Source organism: Rhinatrema bivittatum, chromosome 4 (assembly GCF_901001135.1).
Source record: "Rhinatrema bivittatum chromosome 4, aRhiBiv1.1, whole genome shotgun sequence".
Classification (NCBI taxonomy): domain Eukaryota; kingdom Metazoa; phylum Chordata; class Amphibia; order Gymnophiona; family Rhinatrematidae; genus Rhinatrema; species Rhinatrema bivittatum.
This window is the reverse complement of record NC_042618.1, coordinates 457,924,067-457,949,882: the sequence shown is the minus strand read 5'-3', so window position 1 is coordinate 457,949,882 and position 25,816 is coordinate 457,924,067. Positions and strand designations below refer to the sequence as shown.

Sequence of the window (25,816 nt, the reverse complement as noted above, 5' to 3'; positions counted from 1 at the left end):
ACTGATGTCAGCTTGTGCCTCTTTTAAAATCCCCCGATTTATGTGGTAGTAGCGGGATTTGCGCATTTGCGCAAGGCCAGGCTATTTTATAACACGCTTGCTTATGCAAGTATATGTTATAAAATGGCCACGTACCTGGATGCAGGCTGCTGTATGTGGGCAAATATGCGCATGCACGCCAGTGTGAAAGTTCCTGTTCCTATGTGCAAGCTTGCCTTTCCAAGTTTAGGCACAGCTTAGTACACTGGCCTCTTCAATATGCTCTAAAGACAATCATATTAATAGCTATTGGCAGGATTTTATACTAGGGATGCGCATTCGTTTTAAAGCAAGCAGTAACCTGAACCAAATCAGGCATTTTCATTTCTGTTTCTTTTTTTTTTCTGAAACAAATGCGCAATCTTCCAAAAAATCCGCAACATTTTTGTGTTCATTTGTTTTGTAAAACAGTGTGATTTATTTTCTGAAATGAATAAAACAAAAAAGCCCACAAAATGAAAAAAACAAATCAAAGATGATTTGAAAATGAATAAAAATAACCAAAACAAGAAGAAATGCCTTTACATATATTTGGGTTAATAGCCTTCTAGCTGTACTTGAAGTAATGTAGATGGGTTTATTAGCAACAATAATCAGTTGATAATCTTTAGTTAGTTAATGCACTGTCTTTAACACACTGTACAGTTTCCATGAATTATGAAACCTTGGTAAATTAAATGGTGTGCCTTTTCTTTTCATGAACTGCTAAGCGATCCATTTCTTTCTTTTAAACAGATCTAGCTGTCGCTGTCATTACAAGGGCAGAATCTACCAATCTGGAGAGATTATGCCTACCCAGTTAGGTTCCTGGTAAGGCAAAAAGAGCTCATGCATGTAAAATGTGCTGTATGCCATTGTTACAAAGAAAGGGACTGTCTGTTATAGCACAAACATTAGGTTATGGACAACCAGAGGTTGTATGCATGTGGGCAGAAGGGATAGTGATAATGGAGCTTCTATAGAAGCTCCTTCTCCTGTTCCTTTTAGGGGTGTGCATGGAAAACAAAATTTCAATTTGCTATGGCTTTATGACTTTTATATTGCATTTTTTTTCATTCCATATGTTTCTTTTTAGTGCATGCTATATTTGTACAATGCATGCATTTAGTTCAATTTTAAAAATAGTGCACCAAAACTCTTTAGCACGTGCTCAAACAACATGAATGTCATAAACCATCAGGTCTATATTCAGTAAGCTGGCAAGGAGACAAGTTATCTGGCTAAGGTTAGCTGGATAATTTGTGATGGATATTTATTTAGCAGGACAAGTCTCCCACTGATTATACTTGCTTAAAGTTATCCAGGTAAGTTTATCTGCATAACTTCAAACCTAAGACTTTTTGTGGGTGTCATCAAAATCTGCAACAGGGTAGTCACTGTGAATTGGAAGCTTTAGAAAACATGAGGAAGGATGTAGTGAACCTTGAGGAATGGTCTAGAGTTTGGCAGCTAAAATCTAATGCTAAAAAATGCAGGGTAATATATTTGGGTTGCAAAACTCCAGGGGAGTGATACAACATAGCGGGTGAAATTCTGTACACAAAACAAGTGGGGGATCTAGGGTTGATGATGTCTGATGATCTTAAGATGGTCAAACAGGTAGATAATGTGACAGCAAAAGCCAGAAAGATGCTGGCTAACAACTATCAGCCCGATCCAGTAAAGTCCGTGGGAGAGCGGACGAACGCCCGCTCTCCCGGTGCGCGCACCGGCCCCTCGCCGGTGCGAGCGATCCAGTATTTAAATGAGGCGACGCGGTGCAAACGAGGAAAAGGAGGCGCTAGGGACACTAGCGCGTCCCTAGCGCCTCCTTTTGGCCTGGAGCGGCGGCTGTCAGCGGGTTTGACAGCCGACGCTCAATTTTGCCGGCGTCGGTTCTCGAGCCCGCTGACAGCCACGGGCTCGGAAACCGGACGCCGGCAAAATTGAGCGTCCGGTTTTCGGCCCGACAGCCGCGGGCCGAATTCAAAAAAATTTTTTTTTTTTTTTTTTACTTTTTTTACTTTTGGGGACCTCCGACTTAATATCGCTATGATATTAAGTCGGAGGGTGCACAGAAAAGCAGTTTTTACTGCTTTTCTGTGCACTTCCCTGGCGCCGGAAGAAATTAGCGCCGACCTTTGGGCGGCGCTAATTTCTTGGAGTAAAATGTGCGGCTTGGCTGCACATTTTACTTACTGGATCGCTCGGGCATACCTAATAGGGCCATCAACATGCATTTGCATGTTGAGGGCGCTATTAGGTGCCGCGGGTGGGCCGCGTGTTTTCCTCCCCTTACTGAATAAGGGGTAAGGGAAAACACGCGTCCAGAGCAGGGTGACAGTGCGCTCCGACGGAGCACACTTTACTGTATCGACTTGTTTGCTGGATAACTCAGGGGTGGGCAGACACGCGAGAAATTTACTACCCTGGCATTTGTTTGGCTAAGTGCCAACTTAAACCAAAATAAATCAACGCAAATCACCACTCTGTTACAGCGATGCAATACAATAAAAAATAAATCAAAAGCAACGAGTAGCTGCTCTATCGCTGCCAAACTATATTTCACTGTAAGTTATTTGAAAAACCTATTTGTGTGAATTCAAAAATTACTTAATGGACCTATACTCTGTGAAATGAAATTTCAAAAAAACTTTTCAAAAAGACATTTGAAAAAAATATTTTTATGGAGAGGGTGGAAGTTTCATATATAGTGTAGGTGACTCCGCACCAATGTATAATTGGTTATAATCATCAACCACCACCACCTCTCTAGAACAAAACTTTTTTTTGAAAATTTTTATAAATTGAAATTGTAATCCCAAAACAATTCAAAAACATCTGCGGAGGTATAAATGTTTACCTTTCCTCTAGGAAAGACCTAGTATGATCTTATAAAGCTACCCAGTTAGCTTAAGGCAGGTCCATAATAAATTTCAATTTATAAACATTTTCAAAAAAAAAGTTTTGTTCTAGAGGAGGTGGTGGTGGTTGATTATTATAACCAATTATACATTGGTGTGGAGTCACCTACACTATATATGCAACTTCCACCCTCTCCATAAAAATATTTTTTCAAATGTCTTTTTGAAAAGTTTTTTTGAAATTTCATTCCACAGAGTGTAGGTCCATTAAGTAATTTTTGAATTCACACAAATAGGATTTTCAAATAACTTACAGTGAAATATAATTTGGCAGCGATAGAGTAGCTACTCATTGCTTTTGATTTATTTTTAAGTGCCAACTTAGCCAGACAAACTCCTTTGAATATGGACCTCAATATTTAGTTAGTTTTTTTCTTTCATTAAGCATGGGATCGATGAATATCTGCTTTCAGAACAGTGACTGTGAATTTTTCCACTGTTCATCCTCTAGAAGTGAAATAAAATTTGGATGAATTGACTCTAAAAGAATTTTGAAACATAGCCATGTGAAACTGTAACAAGATCACAAGGCTTGCTCTTTGCCAACTATCTAATAATATTATCATTAATGATTTGAGGTATTAACAGCAATAATGGATAATTAATGAACTGAATGCCTGTACTTCAATACAGATTAGTTGGGTTATTAAATAAGCTATTTAACAGATGGCTAATATAAACTCTGAGAAGAAATCCACTTTTTATTAGTTAACTTGGTCCCTCCTTATAACAAATGATTGGGAATCATCAGTTTTGTAACAAATAGGACCCTTGTATTAAAATGTGACCCTCCAAAACTACTACAAGACTTACTTTGATTCATGACTATGGAAATCATGTGGCATCACATCCCGAGCCACACAAACCAAAAAGTGTGCATGAGATTCGCCAGATCTGCTGTGTCAGGAGGGACAATAGAGGCGTAAACACTTTATATCATTTTGTAAAGGTACGTGAAACACAGAAACCAGGCTTCTTGCATTAGAGTACCTTTGAGAAATGATAGAAGATGATTTTGTCTCTATTGTCCCTTCTGACGTAGCCCCTCCGGCAAAGCACGGACTGTGTTGGGGGACTGGCTTTGATGATACTGATCTACACTTTGAAGCCTTAAATAAATAGGGTATTTTTGAACTCTTGAAACCTTCCTTTTGTGGAACTTTGTGGACAGTATCTAGAATCTCAAGCACACTTTTTGGTTTGTGTGGCTCACTTTTTGGTTTGTGTGGTTTTTGCCATAATGTCCAGAGCACCAAGCTGAGCCCTATTGCATCCTATTCTTAGGGAAATCAATGCAATGGGGTAGGATTGGTACTGAACCAGGTTGCCCCTCCTCCTATAGTCATGGAGCAATATGTTCACCCTATTCATGGCGTCCATTTATTATATAATGAAGATTTGATATCAGATTTCCATTACAATGAGGGATTTTGAGACAGAGGTCTCAGAAGTGGACTCATGTGTCCTGGCCACTTCAGCATCTGTTGACTAGCTCAGAATCTCCATTAGAAGGGAATGTTGGATTAAGCCAAGATACCTGCAATCTTGTATGCGTTCTACTTTTGATTTTTTGTTGCTTTCTTCTATACTGTTTTTTGTGAAGTTCTCCTTATGTAGTAAAGATATTCTTTCTTTCCTTTTTTGGTTAGCCAGTGTTTGAATGGCACAATGAGGTGTACCGAAACAGCTACCACCATGATAGGTATGCATAGCTTTTCTCTGTTTAATGTGAAATAACTTAGACTAAATCACCTGTCTTATATTCTGTATGTGACAGGAGACATCTGATCAGAAGTAAACATTCTGATGCACAGCATTGCGTATTTTGAATAGAAATGTTAAGAAGTAGAAATAGTGACTTTAGGTCCTATGCACTACAACTCATGCTAAAATAGTTTCAGCATTCTTCATGAGCTAAACGTTTTACAATGCACGTTGCAACAGCACTTAATGGGTGATGCACCTAATTATTCTGTAAACCCACTAAAAATGTCGTCTTTATAGCAGGGCAGCAAAAATAGCGTGAATACTAAACCTAAGAGAATAGCTTGTGCACACTGCATCTTGCAATCTCCCATGCTAATCAGCCCAGATTGATTGATGAAATTTTTTTCCAAAACAGGAAAAAAAAAGGTCTAGGGGGTCCTGACTGACTCCCTCTCCGGTACACATCATCAAGGTCCCCTGCATTCCCAACATAACCACAAAAGATCAAGGAGCTTGGTGCCAATGATTGACCCCTAACCCTATTCACAACGTGAAGGTCCATGGCAGCCCAGACATAAACACCCATCCCCCTCCAGCTGCACAAAAGATCAAGGGGCTTAGTGGCCCAGATAGGACCCTACATCCCAGAACTGAAGTTCAAGGAGCCTCCATACTCCAGTTGTCGCCTCCTCTTGGCAGGTGCCTACTTCCTTTTCTTTCTGATTAGGGCCATGAAAACAGGTTCATGAGAGCATGGCTCCTTCCCATTCCACTCCCACTGACCTTCCGAAAGGTGTCAGATGACCTCTTGCTCTACTCTGCCCTATGCACATCCATTGGAAGACTAGGGAAATATGTGTAAGGGAATAATCTTCATATTGATATTTATTTATGTGGACATCTTCATTGTGCAGAAGAATTGCTAATCTCTTTTCATCTATGTTTACAACTGAAGGTCACACGTGTCCAGAGGGCAAAATATACTATGACTGTAGATTTCCTGTAGCTGGCTTACCATCAGCTGGTGTGAACTGTGAGGTCACCTGTGCAAACCTTGCCATGAATTTCACTTGTGCACCATCACCGCCATGTTCAAGTGGTTGCATTTGTCCTCCTGGGTAGGTATCATTCAGGAGTTATTGCTGACACAAGAACACAGGTATCATTATTATAGATATAAAAAATGCATACGGTATCAAAATCTCAGTTTTTAGCTCCTCATAAAGATGCAATGGTAGACTGCAGGGTGGAAGAGCATGGTACAGGATGCTGCTGAGATGCAACCGCAGAAAGCAGGAAGTGATGTCACTATGCATGGGATCTGAGCCAGTTATTCAAATAGCTCTATTATTTTGCTTGATGTCTGCACATATTGCTTAGTCCATCCACTAGACAATGACAAAACACAGCATATTTAAAGAAAGAATACAAAATGTTTCAATACATTTAAGTTACTCATTCAGTAATCACAAACCTTTGCCCCATTTATAGGAGGGATAGCAGTGTGGGCTCCAAATGGTTAGATAATGCTGTGATGTTGTTCATGGAAGACACGTCTTTGGACAGGAAAGAAGGGCAATATAACTGTGAGAACAGTAAACTCTCTTTTTAGCGAATGGTGCTTCACTGAGTAATGGTCATTAGGAGAGTGCAGTGAAAACATTTTTTTCATTTTGTTATTTTTTTGTTTGCTTTATTCATTTCAAGTGTTATTTGTTTCATTTTATTTATTTATTCAAAATGAAATTTTAAAAAATGCAAAGGAAAAAATGGTGGTTCTGCCCCCCCCCCCAGCATCATATTTGCCTAGATTTCCCCCCCCCCCTCCCCGGCATTATATCCCAGTCGCTTCTGCCCCAGTGGTGGCATAATCCAATATGCGGCCGGCACCAATCTGGAGTATAGCCGTGTGGAGTTTCGGCACTAGCGGGGCAGGAGCCATTGTGGATTGGTCCTGTCCCAGTTCAACTTCCCTGATGGGGTAAGAAGCTGGAGAGGGTCTGGGTGGAGCGAAGGGAGTGTGAGCAAGCACAGGGTTTTTTTTTTACACTTTGCCGATTCTTGTAGTCATGGGGAGGGGGTAGAGGCAGAGGATATTGAAAGGAAAACAAAATGAAAATGGAACAAAATTTTGTTCCGTTTTCTTTTGTTTCATTTCCATAACAGAATGAAATACAACAGGAAATGCAGTTGATATTTCCTATTTCATTTTAAACAAAAGCACATCCCTGATGATCGCCTATTTGGACTGGACGTGGACTGTTTCTATATAGAGAGATCCTGCTGAGTTGCTGGAGAGGCCTTCTGGGGAGGGCTGCAGAGGCAGGAGTCTGTGAGCTCTGCTAAGGGAAGAAAGTGAAAATGGAAGCTTTCCTCTCTGCATTTACGAAATCCTTGGTTGCAAGGGAGGAGCAAGGATGGGATCCTCTTAATGAGAGAGAAGGGTCCATGAAAGGCCTTCTAGAGATTTTCTGAAATTCCATGCCACACTCCACTGTGGACAAAGAGGAGAAAGCATGACTCCCCTTTTTCCTGTTTTCGAATGGCACCCATTCAGTGGCCATAGGAAAGAGGAGCGAAGCATTCCACCTGCAGCATGCAGCGAGAGAATTACACTTGGACCAGGGCCACCTGGTATTGGGGATGGAAAGTCGTGGGTTTTTTATTTAGAGACTAATCCATGCAGAAAGAACAGTTTGGGGAAGAGAGAGAGGCACTGAGAATCTCTACAATTGGCCTTAAAGTAGTCTAACGGGAAGAATATCTGTGGGGGAGTCAAATCTGACTAGAAATCCCTGCAAGAAGTAAAGCCTTGGGAGGGTGCGGAGCGTGCTGAGCCTCAGAAGTGGATTGTACTGATTCATCACCTGCTACACAATGTACTGTCCTGCCTCTGCTGCTGTCACCATTTGCAGTAATGTTTGCAGTAATGTTTTGTTTTCTTTGGAGTCACAACTTCTGAGTGGGCGGGGCAAGTGGAAGCATTAGGCAGGGTAGGCGGTGGCCTAGGGCGTCGGAAGTAGGCGGGGCAGCAGCGTTGCCGGTAAGGGAGGCAGTTTTGAAAGGACAGACGAGATGAGAAGTGGCACGGGTGAGGCATGGAGCTAGAGGGCATTTTCCATTTTGGGGTATGCATTTATTTGATGAGCTGGGGTCATTTGTTATGTGCGATTTGAGAGAAAGAGAGAGAGCGCATGTGACGAAATCAGCCTAGGGTGGCTGGACACTCTTCCACTGGTACGGTGAGTGGGGTATCCAGTTTGTGACTGACAAACATCAGTAGGACCTTGAAGTTTATTTTCCTTTTGATGAGAGAGAAATCTGAAGCCATCTCCCCCTCCTTTTTTTTTGATGAGGACAACTGAAAGGGAAGCTACTCTTAGGGAAAGTTTTCTGCAAGTTTGTGCACTTAGAAAAATTTTCGATTGTTTGTTCTTTTGTTTTGTCCTTTTTTTGTGTTCATTCCATTTTTTTTCAGCAGTTATGCAAGTAAATGCCATTTTGCACATGCAAAGTTGAATTTTATGCACTTAGGGCCAGATTTTCAAAGCTCTATGTGTGTAAATCCAGTGGATTTACGCGCATAGAGTGGTTTAAATGCATCGGGCCTATTTTCAAAAGGTGGGACGCGTGTAAGTCCCGGGGCTTGCAAAAAGGGGTGGTCCGGGGGTGGGGCGGTCCCCAGAGGCTCCTGGCACAGTGGCAAATGGATCGCGAGCCGGCAACTTACTTCAGCCCCAGGGCTGAAGTAAGTTTTGAAATAGAAGAAAACTCAAGAAAAAGGTAGGGGGGAAAGGGAAGGGGAGGGAAGGTGGGGTGGGGGGGGAGGGAACGGGGGATGGCAGCGTGGCTTGGTGTGCGAAAGGTGCACAATTGTGCACCCCCGTGAACGCGCCGACCCCCGATTTTAGAACATGCGCGCGCCTGTTCTAAAATCGCATGTCCATGTGTGCACGCGGGTAGCGTGCTCGCGCAGGTTTAAAAATCTACCCCTTAGATTATGCTTAGTTACTTACATGCATGAAATCAAATTTCATCTGCGTATAAAATGTTGATGCATAAACTAGCAAAATGAATGAAAATGAATGCACACACTGGAGCTCTTTCTGCCTTTACCTGACGGACGGTCGTCTTGCTTTGGCTGCTGTTTAAATTTACCAGAAACTTTACTGGAGATTATTTCATTATCCTTCCCTTTTCCCCCCAAAAAATGATGCTGAGTAGGGTGGCAAACCTCCTATCCCCTCAACTCTTATGCCTGAATTGTATATGGAAAAAGACAGAGCTGTTAATGTGCACTGCCAGCTCACATAATAAAATTTACTCTTATCCACTACCATGTGAATTCTATTTATTAAAAAAGGTTCACGGGTCTAAGAAAAGTTTCACTTTCCAAAGTGCTAGCACATCTTATAAAATACTTTATTTCTCTAGGGGGCAGTAATCCAAAGTATTACATAGGTAAATGTGCACAGGTAAAAGTTCATAGCACATTTGCTTTTGCCTGTGGAGAAAAAGGGGCAGGGTTAGGTCGGGGGAAAGGAAAATTATTCACGCTGATTTCATGTTCAAATCACACACTTACTTTCTAGAGTGTGCTTTGCACCTGCCACCAGGCAGGTGTAAAGTACACAAGTACAAAATTACCCACCACCTGAATTTACAAAAGGAAACTCTGTGAGGAGTTTCCCTTTGAAAATTAACTTGCAGGCCCAGGAGTACAAAATCCTGTGAGGGCCTATGAGCCGTGTGTGGGACTCCATTATGGACCTCTACATTTTCATCTGATTGTGAGGGTGTCCTTAGAAATTCTGCTACGCAGGGCTATTTATCTTCATTATCTGAATCCCTGTGCAGCCTAGGAAGACTCCGAGGCAGACACCTATGAAAACATCACTTTTGTTACTCAAGTTGCTCCCATGGAGGACATTAATTACATTGAGATGATAGGAGAACGCTGTTCACTAGGAACACCAAGCTGGGTTCTGTACAGTAATACAAAGACATGACACCATGGCTAGCTGATAGAGACTAACTGGCCCTTCTTGCCTGAACAGTATATGGGAAATAATTGACAGAAAATCTAAAATAATTATATATATATTGATCCTTCTTTATGGCTTACCCCTTTACAGCAAACTGAAGGTGGTACCCGTTACAGATCAGCCACTCTTTTGTTACAGCAAGCTGTTCTGCAGCATATACATTCATTGACTTTTAATTTCCTGTAAAGAGAGATCAATGCATTTTCAGGCTGTTAACCACCAAATCAATATGGATTTATAGTAGTGAACCTGTGATTGAAAAAACAAACAAACCCATGAACTTCTGTGATCTGTTTGGCACATGAACAGAACGTAGAGTGTTACAGGCAGCACACCACTGGTTGTTCTGACCATTAAGTTCAAAGTTCATCTGTAATTAGTGCTGTATCATCAATGTTAAATTATGTCTCTGTATTCCAGTATACCATTCAGGCATGCAGAGGTCAATCGGCTATTCTGGTCCCAGGCCAGATAGAATCGAATGGTGTCCAACCCTCCTCCAGAACATATGGGTGAGAAGTTAGATCTCTTTTTTGGTCTGAAATACGAGTGGGTTCTTTCAGGAGTCTGTCTTAGATTGAGATTATGATGGGAAAGATAATTTAAGGTTTCACCTAATAACTGGATTCAGGGGGTAGAGAGTAGATGAGGATATTGGAGGATGGGGAGTGAGAAATAAGAGAGTGCCAGGCTAGTGCGTCACAGAACCTTAAAATTCAACTTGGGATAAACTATACCCTATATTAATTACATACATCCATTTTTATATGGATTTTCAACTCTCATTTATCCCCAATTCCAATTGCCCAAGATTATGACACTCTAATTACTTTTAAGGCAATTCTTCATTTTCCATGGAACAACAACAAAACATAAAATATGATTTTTTTTCATGGTTGACTTATGGTATGAACAAAGTTATGTTTTCCACCTTCACTACTGTATTAAAAGCATACTTTGAAAGCTTAAGAAATATCTTTTTTCTTTTTACTATTTTTATCTTATTTTGTAGGATGGCAGAGCATAAAGGAAAATGCTACATTCCTGACAGCTGTCCATGCACCTGGAAGGACTGGGAGTATCTGTCAGGAGAAGTTGTATCTACACCCTGCTATACATGGTGAGTGCCTTTTTATGTGTACAAAAGATGAGCCAAGGAGCCCACTTACTGAAATGTGTTAAAATCATGTTTTAATGCAGGTACTCAACATGCATTTATTTATTTATTGATATTGTTTTATAGACTGATATTCTATATATCAATCATACCGGTTTACAACAAATACATAAAGTAAAATGAATACAAATATAAAATTTAAAATTTACATTAATTAAAATTACCAGAAAAATAATCAAATAATACATTACAGCAGATAAATAATAAAATGCAATTAGAAAAAAATTAAAATCAAATTAAAATGAGATAAAAAGGACTAAGTAAAATCATATAATTAAATGAAAATAAAAGTAAAATAATCGAACATTTATTAATTTCTTTCTGCTGCTCAGCTATTATATAGGTACCTCTTTGCTAAATGCTTGTTTGAACATCCAGGTTTTTAACTCTTTTTTAAATTTGTGACAATTTGTTTCTAATCTTAGTTCAATTGGAAGTGAATTCCAAAGAGCAGGACCAGCAATTGTTAATGCTCTGTCTCTTACTTTATTCAAATATGCTATTTTTACTGTTGGAACAGAGAGTAGACCTTTGTTAGTTGACATCAGATTATGTTGAGGAGTGTAAAAATGAAGAGCCACATTTACCCATTCCATTTGTTCATTAAATACTGATCGATGAATCAGACAAAGAACCTTGTAATCAATTCTATATTTCACGGGTAACCAGTGCAAATTTATAAGAGTTGGAGTAATATGGTCAGATTTTCTTACACCTGGCCACACTCTTGCGCTATAGTCCCACCATAAACACAGTGTTTACTAAAGGGCATTTAGTAAGTATCACATTGTGCAGTTACTGTGGCCAGAACATAAGAACATAAGAAATTGCCATGCTGGGTCAGACCAAAGGTCCATCAAGCACAGCATCCTGTTTCCAACAGAGGCCAAACCAGGCCACAAGAACCTGGCAATGACCCAAACACTAAGAAGATCCCATGCTACTGATGCCAGTAATAGGAGAAGCCATTCCCTAAGTCAACTTGATTAATATCAGTTAATGGACTTCTCCTCCAAGACTTATCCAAACCTTTTTTGAACCCAGCTACACTAACTGCACTGACCACATCCTCTAGCAACAAAATCCAGAGCTTAATTGTGCGTTGACTGAAAAAGAATTTTCTCAGATTAGTCTTAAATGTGCTGCTTGTTAACTTCATGAAGTGCCCCCTATTCTTTCTATTATCCAAAAGTGTAAATAACCGATTCACATCTACTCGTTCAAGACCTTTCATTATTTTAAAGACCTCTATCATATCCCCCCTCAGCCGACTCTTCTCCAAGCTGTAGAGCCCTAACTTCTTCAGCCTTTCCTCACAGGGGAGCTGTTCCATCCCCTTTATCATTTTGGTCGCCTTTCTCTGTACCTTCTCCATTGCAGCTAATGTGAACATGTTACTGGCAGCGGTAACAGAAGTGCATGACTGGCTGTAGTAATGCATGCTCTGTCCCCACCATGAGTCAGAACGAGGCAAATAGTTTGAGTGTCCTGGTCCCCCAGCAGACAGCACCACCCTCCAGCAGGGAAAATGACCAAAGAACACCCTACTCTTCTCCCCATTCTCATTTGAAATGTTAGAGACCGCCTGGGCAGGAGGGATCCCCAGTCACTTTCATCTCACTGACAATGATATTCAAAATGGCATGGGGTGACAATTGCTCTCCTTTGCATGTAATTATCCATTATAATTATTCATTATTATCCATTATATAGAATGACCTCGGTTCCAACTACTTCCAGATACAGGGTGCTCTAATATCTCTTTCTCTCCGTCTATCTCTCTGTCGCTCTATCTAAATCAGTTCAGAGGGTGGCTACTAAAATGGCCACTGATTTTCATTACAATGCATATGGCAGCAAACTTAAAGATTTAAACATGTATACCCTAGAGCAGGGGTCAGGAACCTTTTTGGCTGAGAGAGCCATAAACGCCACATATTTTAAAATGTAATTCCATGAGAGCCATACAATATGTTTAAAACTAAATACAAGTAAATGTGTGCATTTTATGTAAGATCACACTTTTAAAGTACAATAAGTCTCTGAAAATATTACACCAGGCCTTAAGACACCAATACATCTCCTATTAGGAAAACGGACCAAGTCAGGCTGCTATAGAGTCCTACACAGAAACTACACGCCAGCAGAAAACCTCACCTGAATCACGTGCTGTCCCTCACCTAACATAGAATAAAGAGACCAAAACGCATAACAAGAAGCATGCAGACAAAAACTGAATTGGAAACTGCAACAAGCCAGAGTCTCTGTATGCAGTGTAACAAAGGAAAAAAGAAACATCACACATCCTTATAAAACAAATCAAGAAATATAAAATCATCAGCAGTAAAACTGTACTAACAAAAAGAACATATTTCGAAACAGCTGATGAGTGGAATATCCAATAATTAAAAACTCATATAAAACATTTCCAGATACCAACAAAATATTTCAAAATAGCAGACACAAAGATCCAGTAATGAAAAATAATAAGGATACAAACATTTTTTTGCTCTGCATACCTGGGAACGTTTGATATCCAGGTGTCCTGAGATTGTTCTGAATTAGCAGGAGGTGGGGTGGTTTGCTTGGAACTTTCTCCTCTCTCAGTCACATACCAGCGCTCTCTCTCACACTGGCTCTCAATGACACACCTATACACACATGCTCTCAGTCACTCACATATACACATGTTTTTTCTCTCTCACTTATATAGGCTCTTAATTACACATTTACACACATGCTGTCTATCTTTTCACGCTTACACACACACAGGCTTTCAATCACATAAATACATGCTGTCTTTTTCTCTCACACACAGACTCTCATTCACATGCTTACAAACATGTCCTCTCTTTCTCTCATTTACACACAGGCTCTCAATCACATACTCACATGCTCCCTCACCTAAATCAGCTCTCAATCACACACATACACACATGGTCTCTCTCTCTCATTTAAACACAGGCTCTCAATCACATACTCACATGCTCCCTCACCTAAATCAGCTCTCAATCACACAGACACACATGGTCTCTCTCTCTCATTTAAACACAGGCTCTCAATCACATACTCACATGCTCCATCACCTAAACCAGCTGTCAATCAGACACAGACACACATGATCTCTCTCTTACTTATACACACAGGCTCTTAATCATACATACACATGATCTCTCTCTCACAGGCAGGATCTCAATCACAGACATACTCTCTTTCACATATACAGGCTCTCAATCATTCACATACATGCAATCTCTCACTCACACACACACAGGATCTCAAACACACATGCTTGCTCGCTCATTCATTCACTCTCTCTCTCCCCCTTCCCCCCCCCCACCGGGAACTCGCGGCAGCAGCAGCCACCTCCCAACGCTAACCTCCTTCATTTTCAGCCCTCGCGGAGGCGAAGGCGGAGTCCCATCGGCCGCGGTTGAAGATTTTCATTTTCCTCCGAGCCGCGCTGCAATCTTCTTCCCGTCGGACACTAGCGTGCCTGCGCGGGTCTTCCCGCGCAGGCACCCGATGCTCTCCACTTCCTCTTCCGGGCCGCGGGAAGAAGAGAGCACCGGCGTGCTCTCTTCTTCCCGCGGCCCGGAAGAGGAAGTGGAGAGCATCGGGTGCCTGCGCGGAAAGACCCGCGCAGGCACCCGATGACTCCAGCGCTGGCACCCGGCTGACACCCGATGACTCCCGCGCAGGCACCCGGATGACTCCAGTCGGCGTGCTCTCTTCTCCTCCCCCCCGCGGCCCGGAAGAGGAAGTGGTGAGCATCGGGTGCCTGCGCGGAAGAAGAGACCACGCTAGTGTGGTCTCTTCTTCCCGCGCAGGCACCCGATGCTCTCCACTTCCTCTTCCGGGCCGCGGGGGGGAGGGGGGGAAAAGAGAGCACGCCGGTGCCGCTGACTCCAGCTGTCCTGCCTCGTTCCGCCCGGGCTGACAGCATTTTAAGCCCGGGCGGCGGAGGACCGGGGAGCAGCTGGGTCAGCGGGGAACCGCGAAGTATGGCGACACTTGTCTGCGAGCCAGATGCAGCCCTCAAAAGAGCCATATCTGGCTCGCGAGCCATGGGTTCCCGACCCCTGCCCTAGAGGAAAGGTGAGACAGAGAAGCTATGACAGAGAAATTTACAGTACATACCTCCAGGGTTTCAACAGAAAAGAGGCTCTGGAACGAGAAATCATGGGATAAAGTGAAAGGGGGTTAGACTCAGGAGTAATCTTAGGAAATATTTCTTTACAGAGAAGGTGCTGGATGTGTGGAACAGTCTCCCAGTGGAGGTGGTGGAGACAAAAACAGAATCTGAATTCAAGAAAGCATGGGGCTCTCTGATGGAGTGATAAGGGATTATAAAGCTGAACACTTGCGCCCAAATTTTAAGAGGCCCGTGCGCATAAAATCCAGTGGTTACACACATGGCCGGGCTCTGTGTGTGCCGAGCACATTTTAGAAACGGCCCGGCCACGTGCTTAACCCCCGATATGCACAGAAGTGTCGGGCCAACGAAAAGGGGCGGGGGCCGACCAGGACAGCGGCCATTAGGACATCATGGTCATTTCCTACCATGATTTTCAATGTTTGTATCATATTGTACTTTGCACTTTGAGGTGGGAAAAGAACATTATGGGATAATTTTCTAAGAGATTTCCACAGGTAAATGAGCTATGACAGATGGAAAAAGACCCTTAAAAAATTGCCCCTGCCCTCAGCAGGAAAAGTATGCGTGCTACCAACAGTGCACATCCTTATCCCCGTGGAAAAAAAGAGCTGTGCTGAGGGCTGGGCCAGGCCGGGTGTGGAGAAGCAAGCTCGATTATTTCATTTTCAAATCTTTGCGCTGCCTTTTCACTGATTTAACCTGTGTATTTTGCCCCTGAAGGCTAAATTCTCCCTGTGGCACAGGCCCACTGGTGGGTTTTCAAGGGGAAACTGCGTGGGGGAAATTTTCCCTTTGGTAATGGACTTGCAGGTCTGTGGGTGCAAAATCCCCCCCCAGGCCTGCAAGCTGCTGCCGGCCACTGAAAATTGCCCTCCTCGACCTTACGTGCCGATTCTTCTATGAGCTGGCATAAAATATACACCTCCATTACTCCGTATTTAATCCATGATTTTAATTTCCCTTATAGCGTTTGTCGAAGAGGAATTTTCAACTGTAGCAGTTATCCCTGCCCTGCTGTTTGCACTGTGTACGGCGACCGGCATTATTATACCTTTGATGGCCTGGAGTATGATTACGTCAGTGACTGCCAAGTGTACTTGGTTAAGGTAGGAGGAGGAGGATGATTCGTTTGAGTTCTTATGAAAATTCGTAATATAACTTCACATTAGGCTTGCATAGGTCACATGAGAAAAGGTAGAAGCTCAACACAACCGATGTAAATATGTCAGGGCTTCTTCTAGTTTCAATTGGGTGTGAATTTGGTGCCCGGCCGTAGCATGTCACCCCATAAACATCATGAGAATACTGAAACATCTCGATGATTACTGGAGATGGGAGGTGGGAGTAAACTAAAAAGAAATATACTTCAAACCCTATTGTTCTGGAGCATTTAGAGAATCGTGGACTGTTTCCTGATTGCAATAAGAAACAGTCCACAAAGAACTTAAAAAGTCTGGAGAGAGGTGAAATGGTGGGTTATATTCTTTAGAGTTTGTTCATGTCTGAGATAATAAGCAAGCCAGACGGAGTTAATTCTAGTATTCGTCTTTTCCACCTACTCACCCACCCCTAGCTCAACCCTTGATTTTTAGGCAAGAGACACTTTCTCTTTAAAAACCAATCAGGCTCTTATCTAAATCATACTATTGCACCAGCCCTTATTGAGAGTTTAATCATCCCCTTATAAGACACTAGCAGATTAATTAGTAAATACACCAGTAAATTTAAAGTTCTCTAAATTTAACTAGGAACTCAACAAAATTAAGATGAAGACAGCAGTCCAGCAGCAAGAGGGGCGGCTTTCCAGTCTTTTGCATTGAGTGTCACATGTATGATTTTTTATCCACCGGTGAGAGATTGTATGTGTGCACTCGGTGCAAAGAGCTCCTGGCTCTCAGAGAATGAGTCCGATCTCTGGAGGTTAGAGTGGCAGACTTGGAGGAGCTGAGGCAGACAGAGAGGTACATTGATGAGACCTTCAGGGACATAGTAGCCAAGTCCCAAATCCAGTCTGGCAGCCCTGGTCTGCCTTGGAACAGAAAGGTCTCCCAGTTGGAGAACATCACCCTGGTGTAGCAGGAAGTGATCCTGTAGCAAGGACCTGCTCTCCAGGTGATGTATTGTCCTCTCGCACTGAGGATAAGTCTCCCAGGGCTACTGCCCAGGAGGGAAGGGTTAGGCCGGCCATCATAGTTGGTGATTCGATTATTAGAAATGTAGATAGATGGGTGGCTGGTAGATGTGAGGACCGCCTGTTAACTTGCCTGCCTGGTGCAAAGGTGGCGGACCTCACACGTCACCTAGATAGGATTACAGACAGCGCTGGGGAGGAGCCAGCTGTCATGGTACATGTGGGCACCAACGACGTAGGAAAATGTAGGAGAGAAGTCCTGGAAGCCAGATTTAGGATTTTAGGTAGAAAACTGAAATCCAGAACCTTTAGGGTGGCATTCTCTGAAATGTTCCCTGTTCAACGTGCAGGTCTCCAGAGGCAGGCAGAGCTCTGGAGTCTCAATGCATGGATGAGACGATGGTGCAGGGAAGAGGGATTCAGTTTTGTAAGGAAATGGGGAACGTTTTTGGGAAGGGGGAGACTTTTCCGAAAGGACAGGCTCCACCTTAACCAGAGTGGAACCAGGCTGCTGGCGCTAACTTTTAAAAAGGAGATAGAGCAGCTTTTAAACTAGAACAAAGGGGAAAGCCAATAGTCACTCAGTAGTGCATGGTTCGGAGGAATGTATCTTTAAAGGATACTAATGAAACAGGAGAGTTAGGGCATCCCAAAAGAGAGGTTCTAATAAAAGCAAACATAGTCAATGTGCCTAAAATGAAAGAATCACCTGAGCTAAGGAATTCCAAATTATCTCTATCAACAGAAAAGCAGGTTGTTAATACAAACAAAAATGCATTTTGAAATGTCTATATGCCAGTGCCAGAAATCTAAGAAGTAAGATGGGAGAGTTAGACTGTATAGGAGTAAATAATGAGATAGACATAACTGGCATCTCAGAGACCATGTGGAAGGAGGATAACCAATGGGACAGTGCTATATCGGGTACAAATTATATCGCAATGATAGGGAGGATCAACTTGGTGGGGGTATGGCACTTTATGTTCGGGAGGGAATAGAATTCAACAGGATAAAGATCATACAAGAGACTAAATGCTCAGTAGAATCTATATGGGTAGAAATCCCATGTGTGTTGTGTAAGAGTTTAGTGATAGGAGTATACTACCATCCACCTGGACAAAATGGTCAGACAGATGATGAAATGCTAAGAGAAATCAGGGAAGCAAACCAATTTGGCAATGCAGTAATAATGGGAGATTTCAATTACCCCAGTATTGACTGGGTAAATGTAACAACAGGACATGCTAGAGACATAAAGTTCCTGGATGGAATAAATGACTGCTTCATGGAGCAATTGGTTCAGGAACCAACGAGAGAGGGAGCAATTTTAGATTTAATTCTTAGTGGAATGTGGGATTTGGTGAGAGAGTTAACAGTGGTGGAGCCACTTGGCAATAGTGATCATAACATGATCAAATTTGAACTAATGATTGGAAGGGGGACAATATGTAAATCTACAGCTCCAACATTAAATTTTCAAAAGGGAAAGTTTGATAAAATGAGGAAAACAGAAAAAAATTGAAAGGTGCAGCTACAAAGGTTAAAAGTGTACAACAGGTGTGGACATTGTTTAAAAATACAATCTTAGAAGCGCAGTCCAGATGTATTCCACTCATTAAGAAAGGTGGAAGGAAGGAAAAATGATTACCGACATGGTTAAAAGGTGAAGTGAAAGAGGATATTTTGGCCAAAAAAAATCCTTCAAAAATTTGAAGAAGGATCAGTCTGAAGAAAATAAGAAAAAGCATAAGCATTGTCAAGTTAAGTGTAAAACATTGATAAGGCAAGCTAAGAAAAATTTTTAAATGAAGTTGGCCTTAGAGGCAAAAGCTCATAACAAAAACTTTTAAAAATATATCCGAAGCAAGAAAACTATGAGGGAGTCTGTTGGACCTTTAGATGGCCGAGAGGGTTAAAGGGACTCTTAGGGAAGATAAGGCCATTGCAGAAAGACTAAATTAATTCTTTGCTCTGTTTACTAATGAGGATGTTGAGGAGATACCAGTTCCGGAGATGGTTTTCAAGGGTGATGAGTCAGATGATCTAAACCAAATCACTGTGAACCTGGAAGATGTAGTAGGCCAGATTGACAAAATAAAGAGTAGCAAATCACCTGGACCGGACAGTATGCATCCCAGGGTTCTGAAGAAACTAAAAATGAAATTTCAGATCTATTAGTTAAAATCTGTAACCTATCATTAAAATCATCCATTGTACCTGAAGACTGAAGGGTGGCCAATGTAACCCCAAAAATGTTTAAAAAGGGCTCCGGGAAACCATAGAACAGTGAGCCTGACTTCAGTGCCAGGAAAAATAGTGGAAACTATTCTAAAGATCAAAAGCACAGAGCATATAGAAAGACATGGTTTAATGGAACACAGTCAGCATGGATTTACCCAAGGCAAGTCTTGCTTCACAAATCTAACCTTCAAGAAAAACCTTAAAACATGGCTCTTCCGGCAAGCCTTTCCAGAATCGCAGGAACACTTCGACACAGGTCAAAGAACAAAATAGCGCAATTTAAAGTCCACCACCAACCTAATACCCTCAGGACCCTATTGATTGTTCAAAGTAACCCTACACGTTCTCTGTTCAATACTATGTTTATGGTTTAATGTAACGACCTTACTTATTGTTTAAGGTTACTCTGTTCAATATTATGTTTATTGTTTAATGTAACGCCCCCCGGCGATAGTTGTGTTATTTGGAAACTGACTTGATTTGATATATATATATCAAGAAAGTCGGTATATAAAAACCCTAAATAAATAAATAAATAAATCTGCTTCACTTTTTTGAAGGGGTTAATAAACATGTGGATAAAGTGAACCAGTAGATGTAGTGTATTTGGAAAGTCCTTCATGAGAGGCTTCTAAGAAAACTAAAAAGTCATGGGATAGGAGGCGATGTCCTTTTGTGGATTACAAAATGATTAAAAGTAAACAGAAAGTAGGATTAAATGGTCAATTTTCTTAGTGGAAAAGGGTAAACAGTGGAGTGCCTCAGGGATCTGTACTTGGACCAGTGCTTTTCAATATATTTATAATGATCTGGAAAGGAATTTGATGAGTGAGGTAATCAATTTGTAGATGATACAAAATTATTCAGAGTAGTTAAATCACAAGTAGATTGTGATAAATTGCAGAAGGACCTTGCAAGACTGGAAGATTGGGCATCCAAATGGCAGATGAAATTTAATGTGGAGAAGTGCAAGGTGTTGCATTTAGGGAAAAATAACCCTTGCTATAGTTACATGATGTTAGGTTCCATATTAGGAGCTTCCACCCAGGAAAGAGATCTAGGCGTCATAGTGGATAATACATTGAAATCATTGGCTCAGTGTGCTGTGGCAGTCAAAAGAGCAAACAATGTTAGGAATTATTAGGAAGGGAATGGTGAATAAAATGGAAAATGTCATAATGCCTCTGTATCGCACCTTGGTGATACTGCACCTTGAGTACTGTGTACAATTCTGGTCACCACATCTCAAAAAAGATGTAGTTGCACTGGAGAAGCTGCAGAGAAGGGTGATCAAAATGAAAACAGCTTTCCTATGAGGAAAGGCAAAAGAGGTTAGGGCTGTTCAACTTTGAGAAGAGATGGCTGCGAGGGATATGATCGAGGTCTTTAAAATCACGAGAGGTCTAGAATGGGTAGATTTGAATTGGTTATTTATTCTTTCAGATAATAGAAGGACTAGGGGGCACTCCATGAAGTTAGCAAGCAGCACATTTAAAACTAATCAGAGAAAATTATGTTTCACTCAACGCACAATTAAACTCTTGAATTTGTTGCTAGAGGATGTGGTTAATGCAGTTAATGTAGCTGTGTTTAAAAATGGTTTGGATAAGTTCTTGGAGAAGTCCATTAACTGCTATTAATCAAGCTGACTTAGGGAATAGCCACTGCTATTACTAGCATCAGTTGTATGGGATCTACTTAGTTTTTGGGTACTTGCCAGGTACTTGTAGCCTGGATTGGATGCTGGGCTTGATGGACCCTTGGTCTGACCCAGTATGGCAATTTCTTATGTTCTTATGACAGATCTCTTATGTCACAGTTGTGGCTACCATCTGGCTCCATTGTCGCCTGGAGATGCTATGTCACTCCTGCTTTTCTTAGAAAACTTGGATATACAGGATCATAGATATGGTTGGATAAAATGAGAAGTGGCATAAGATGCCCAGATGACATGAAGCCAATTGATATCCCTGATTGCAATCTGCGTGCATATATATAAGCCTTCATGATGAGAATTCTTAAGCACTGTATGAGACATATCACACCTGGTGGTTAAAGCATAGCATAATCCTAGAACCAGATCTACAGGTTGGTATACTTGTGAAAGCTCTGAGTCTCCTTGCAGAATTTTTGACATTCAAAATTGTTTCTGCCCCAACTGGAAAGTCAGTGCGGCACCAAATCAAGATTTTTTTTTATCATGAATCAGCGCAATTATGTTGTCCTATCTTTATGACTATTGAAACAAAACTTGCATTAAATGCCGTGAATTAGGATGTGAAATAAGAACAACCAATTTTCTATTATTAAATTGTGGATCATTGTTTTCAGCATCCTTGACCTCAGGCAGGCCTGGATTTGTCAATAGTCACACTAGGCCCGTATCTAAAGCAGGAAAAAAACGAGGATGACTGAAGATTTGCTGCCTTCCAGCTATGCTGAATCTCACTTGGCAGAGAACAGCCCTCTGCTTCCTCCCAGGCAGTGTGCAGGGAACAGGAGAGAATAGGTTGAGCCTGGAGCAGACAGAACATTGCTCCCTAATCCAGCCCCTCCCCTCCTGTTCAGAGACAGGAGGGGAGGGGCTGGATTAGGGAGCCGCAGAAAACTGGGGAAGAGGGGAGGGGCAGATGGAGGAGGCTGTGCCTCCCACCAGGGCTTCCCAAACCTTTATCCAGTGTGACCCCATTTTAGCACCTGAAAGTTCACATGGCCCCAGGGAAAGACCAAAACAAAAATGAGTAGGGGTGCGGTTCCCTTCCAGCAATAACTTCACTCTCACCATCCCTGCACTCCAGCTGATCCCATCTCAAAATCCTTCCCTCTAGTGGAACCCCTCTCTCAACCTCTGCCCCTCCAGCTATTGCTCTCTTACAAACATCCACCCCCCCTCTTACCCCCTCCAGGCTTTCTTGCATCCTCCCCCCCCCCCCCGTTGATCCTCTCTCACCTCAAGCCGTTTTTATAACCCACATCTGATCTTCTGTCATTCCCTCTATCTTCACGCCCACCCCCACCCCACTCTCTCAACTCCCAGCCTCATTGCCTCCCTTCCAAACTCTTCTCTCACATGCTCCCCAGCTGACTGCCTCTCAACCCCAAACTCCTCTCTTACATCCCCCAATCTTCTGTCATTCCCTCTTTCTCATCTTCCATACTGAATTCCTCTCAAACCCCCCCCGGGTCAGTGGCAACATTTTCCTTTGAGCCCTGGGCCGAAAGTGGATGACAACAGGTAGTAAGAGAGGGCAGGCTGATGACAGGGGCAGCGTTATTCTCTTGGGTAGGTTCAGTGGTGGGTGAGGAGAGAGGAACCGTGGCAATCTCCACAGGCCCGTGCACGCCCAGTGCTCCCATCATGGTTGTCCCAAGCCCAACAGTAACCTGTATGTGGATGCAAGATTAGTAATGAAAGTCAGCACGAGGCCTGTGAGGCGGAGCAAAATCACAGGCCCTGCACTGCAGCAGCTCCCAATCCCTCCTCAGGCAGGGCTTCCTGTTACCAGGGGAACTCATGTATGAGCAGTGCCACTGCAGGGACTGTGAACGTGTGCTAGCACTCAGTCCCCGTGCTGACTCCCTCCACTAATATTGCTGATGGCACCGGAGAACGCTGCCATTTGAGGCACTTGTGGCCCCGGCTGAAAGTTTTGTGACCCCATTTGTAGGGTCACAAAACTCTTGTCTTAGACCTTCTATTCGCTCATCTAACTTTACCAGGAGCGTTTGGGGAGGGGCCATAGCAACAACAATCCTAAATCCGTCACTGACCTCAGGTCAATTTCCCCCCAAACACACAATTCATTTTCAGCTTGCCACTTTGACAAGCAACATTTCAGTAAGGGATTTGTAAACTGATCGCCTTGAGGGCCGCACATCACTTGTCACCTACGCTACTAGAGATACAGGAGGCCTCTGTTTTAAAACTTCACACGCGGAGCCCATCAAAGTTTCGCCGGCTTTTGTGAGGGGGCTCTTGATTCAGAGCATCAAATGGTTACAAAGTGCGATCTTCACTCTGTTACTAGTCACTCGTTCTGCTAATTTGTTCATTTGCTTAGGGCCTATTCTCCCTCCGTGCCACCCCATGGTAAACTGCTTTTATGGTTCTCCTCAAACAAGTCAGTGGGAGCGTCCGGAGTTGCAAAAGTTCAAGGATGGAATTGGCGGGAGCACAAATGAAGGGGCGAGGCAGCCCTTTCATCTTGAAAGCCTCCTGACGCGGGCGATGGAAACGCAGCCCGGGTGGATCTGCGCTGGCTCAGTGCTCAGGTGCAAATAGCAGGCCGGCCTAGTAAGCTTTAGGGGCTTAAATTAAATTGCACCCTCTTTTCCATAATAGCTAATTTGTTCTCGTCTGTTGAGCTGATGAAGCACTTTGCCAGGTCAACGTACAGACTGCGTCTCTAATCTGCCTGTCTCGTGGAGCGTGGAAAACGAGCGTCCGTCCAAGAAAGAGGATGTTGTGCCACGGTTCCCAGTTGCCTGCTGGGTGCAAGCCTAGAGCACAGCTGTTGGGGATTGCCCCGCCCCACGCCTCCATCTCACTGTTCACCAGTTAATTGTTCAGAAAAGTTTAATAAGATGCACCTGCCTGCGGAGGCTTAAGATCCAACTTTCAGCCAGTTAAAACCCACCATTCACCGCTCATAATTAATTTCTGTCAACACGTTTTGTTTAATGTAACAGTGCCCGACTGAAAAGACCCACTCCAAGTTTAACCAAAATGAACGTTTCAGTTGTGAAAGAACTGGGGGGGGGGGGGTTTCTTCTTTTTAATTGCCCTGATTAAATTCCTGAAACGAGCACAGGAGGCTCTTTTCAGATAAATGCAGAGCACTCTATGCAGTATTTTGATTCCCACATCCTCATGATTTCGCCGCGGCTGTAATTTACCCAGGAGATGACGGCACACTCGCTGTCGTCTTCTTCTCCGCCACTCTGCGTGGATGATCATCTGAGGATTCCTAATAAAAACCGTTACCAGTCGTCCCCCCGCCCCCCTCAGACACAGCCTCACAGCCCTGCTCCCACAGCCGGCTCCAGCAGCTTTAAATTCTGCTGCGCGAGCTGCCCTCCCTGATAGGCTGTTCCAGGCCGCGTCACTCGCGCTTTGATTTTTGCAAGACCCCCCCCCCCCCCCCCCCCGCGCTCAACCCAACACCCCGGCCCCCCTTCCTAGTTTTTTTCATCACCGAGTTATTTACTGCGTAAATATTTCTTAGTTTCAAATAGGGGGGGGAGGTAGTTTTCAAATTCATTTACCAGGGACAAGTGACCTGTCTGAAAGCATTCCAGCAGAAGGGGGGAGGGGAGCGGTGCACACGCATTGGAGTCCTGAAAGGACGCACAGTCTATGTGACGGTGCCCCGCCCCTCCCGGAGATAGCAGGTCGCAGGGCACGTAGGCGGTGCACGCGGGATCATTTTCCAGACGAAACGACTCGGGGGAGCTTTCTCTTCGAAGATGTGCTCCAGAGTGTGCACACAGTAAACGAGCCCGCAGTGTTTGGCACTATGGGGGAGGGGAGGGGCTACTAAAAACTGCCCCCATTATGGCTTTTCTTATCCATTCCTTGTATAAAACGTTTTGTTCATTTAGTGCAAGTTCATTTCTGGTTTTGGCAAACCTGAATGTCTGTGCCTCTGATCAAGTTGTTCATGGGGAACGTAGCTTCCCTACCTTTTCCAAAAAACTTTATTTACTAGTGGTGTTTGTTTTTTTGGGGTTTTTTTTTTACATTTAATAGAAAAACTAAACTGTTAGTCCTCTTTCTAATAATGTCTAGGGCGGAGGAAGAAGTAATAAAGCGTGTAGACTTGATTTTCAAAATTATGCAAGTTGTTTAATTTGCCCCCATTTTGGAACCTGCAGAGCTCATACTTCCTCCCTTTTCTTTGTTGGCCGTTCTCAGACAATACACCAGGTAGCTTTCCTTTCACGCCGATTCAGTAAAGGCCGCGGGAGAGCGGATGAACGGCCACTCACCGGTGCGCGCGATACAGTATGCAAATTAGGTGATGAGGTAGAAACAGGCAAAAGGAGGCGCTAGGGACACTAGCGCGTCCCTAGCGCCTCCTTTTAGCCCGGAGTGGCGGCTGTCAGCGGGTTTGACAGCCGACGCTCAATTTTGCCAGCGTCGGTTCTCGAGCCCACTGACAGCCACGGGCTCAGAAACCGGACGCCGGCAAAATTGAGCATCCGGTCTTTGGCCCGACAGCCGCCGGCCCATTTAAAAAATTTTTCTTTTTTTTTTACTTGTTTTTACCCTTCGGGACCTCTGACTTAATATCGCCATGATATTAAGTCGGAGGGTGCACAGAAAAGCAGTTTTTACTGCTTTTCTGAGCACTTTCCCGGTGCTGGCAGAAACTAGCGCCTACCCAAAGGTAGGCGCAAATTTCTTAAAGTGGC

The 25,816-nt window shown here is 43.1% G+C and overlaps 1 protein-coding gene and 1 long non-coding RNA gene across 2 annotated transcripts in view; one reads left to right on the top strand and one right to left on the bottom strand.

Moving 5' to 3' along the window:
- The window catches only part of OTOGL (otogelin like), a 205,429-nt gene that overhangs the window by 47,888 nt on the left and 131,725 nt on the right, over positions 1 to 25,816 (top strand). The window contains exons 21-25 of the mRNA XM_029597118.1: positions 775 to 849; positions 4,592 to 4,644; positions 5,605 to 5,767; positions 10,707 to 10,814; positions 15,998 to 16,136. Coding sequence (XP_029452978.1) covers positions 775 to 849; positions 4,592 to 4,644; positions 5,605 to 5,767; positions 10,707 to 10,814; positions 15,998 to 16,136 — 538 coding nt within the window. The remainder of the gene's footprint in view (positions 1 to 774; positions 850 to 4,591; positions 4,645 to 5,604; positions 5,768 to 10,706; positions 10,815 to 15,997; positions 16,137 to 25,816) is intronic.
- On the bottom strand, positions 5,760 to 24,416 carry LOC115089132. Its single transcript, XR_003856012.1, has 3 exons — positions 24,299 to 24,416; positions 9,775 to 9,874; positions 5,760 to 6,037 (listed from the first exon to the last, which is right to left on the bottom strand). It is a non-coding gene; the product is annotated as an uncharacterized LOC115089132 (long non-coding RNA).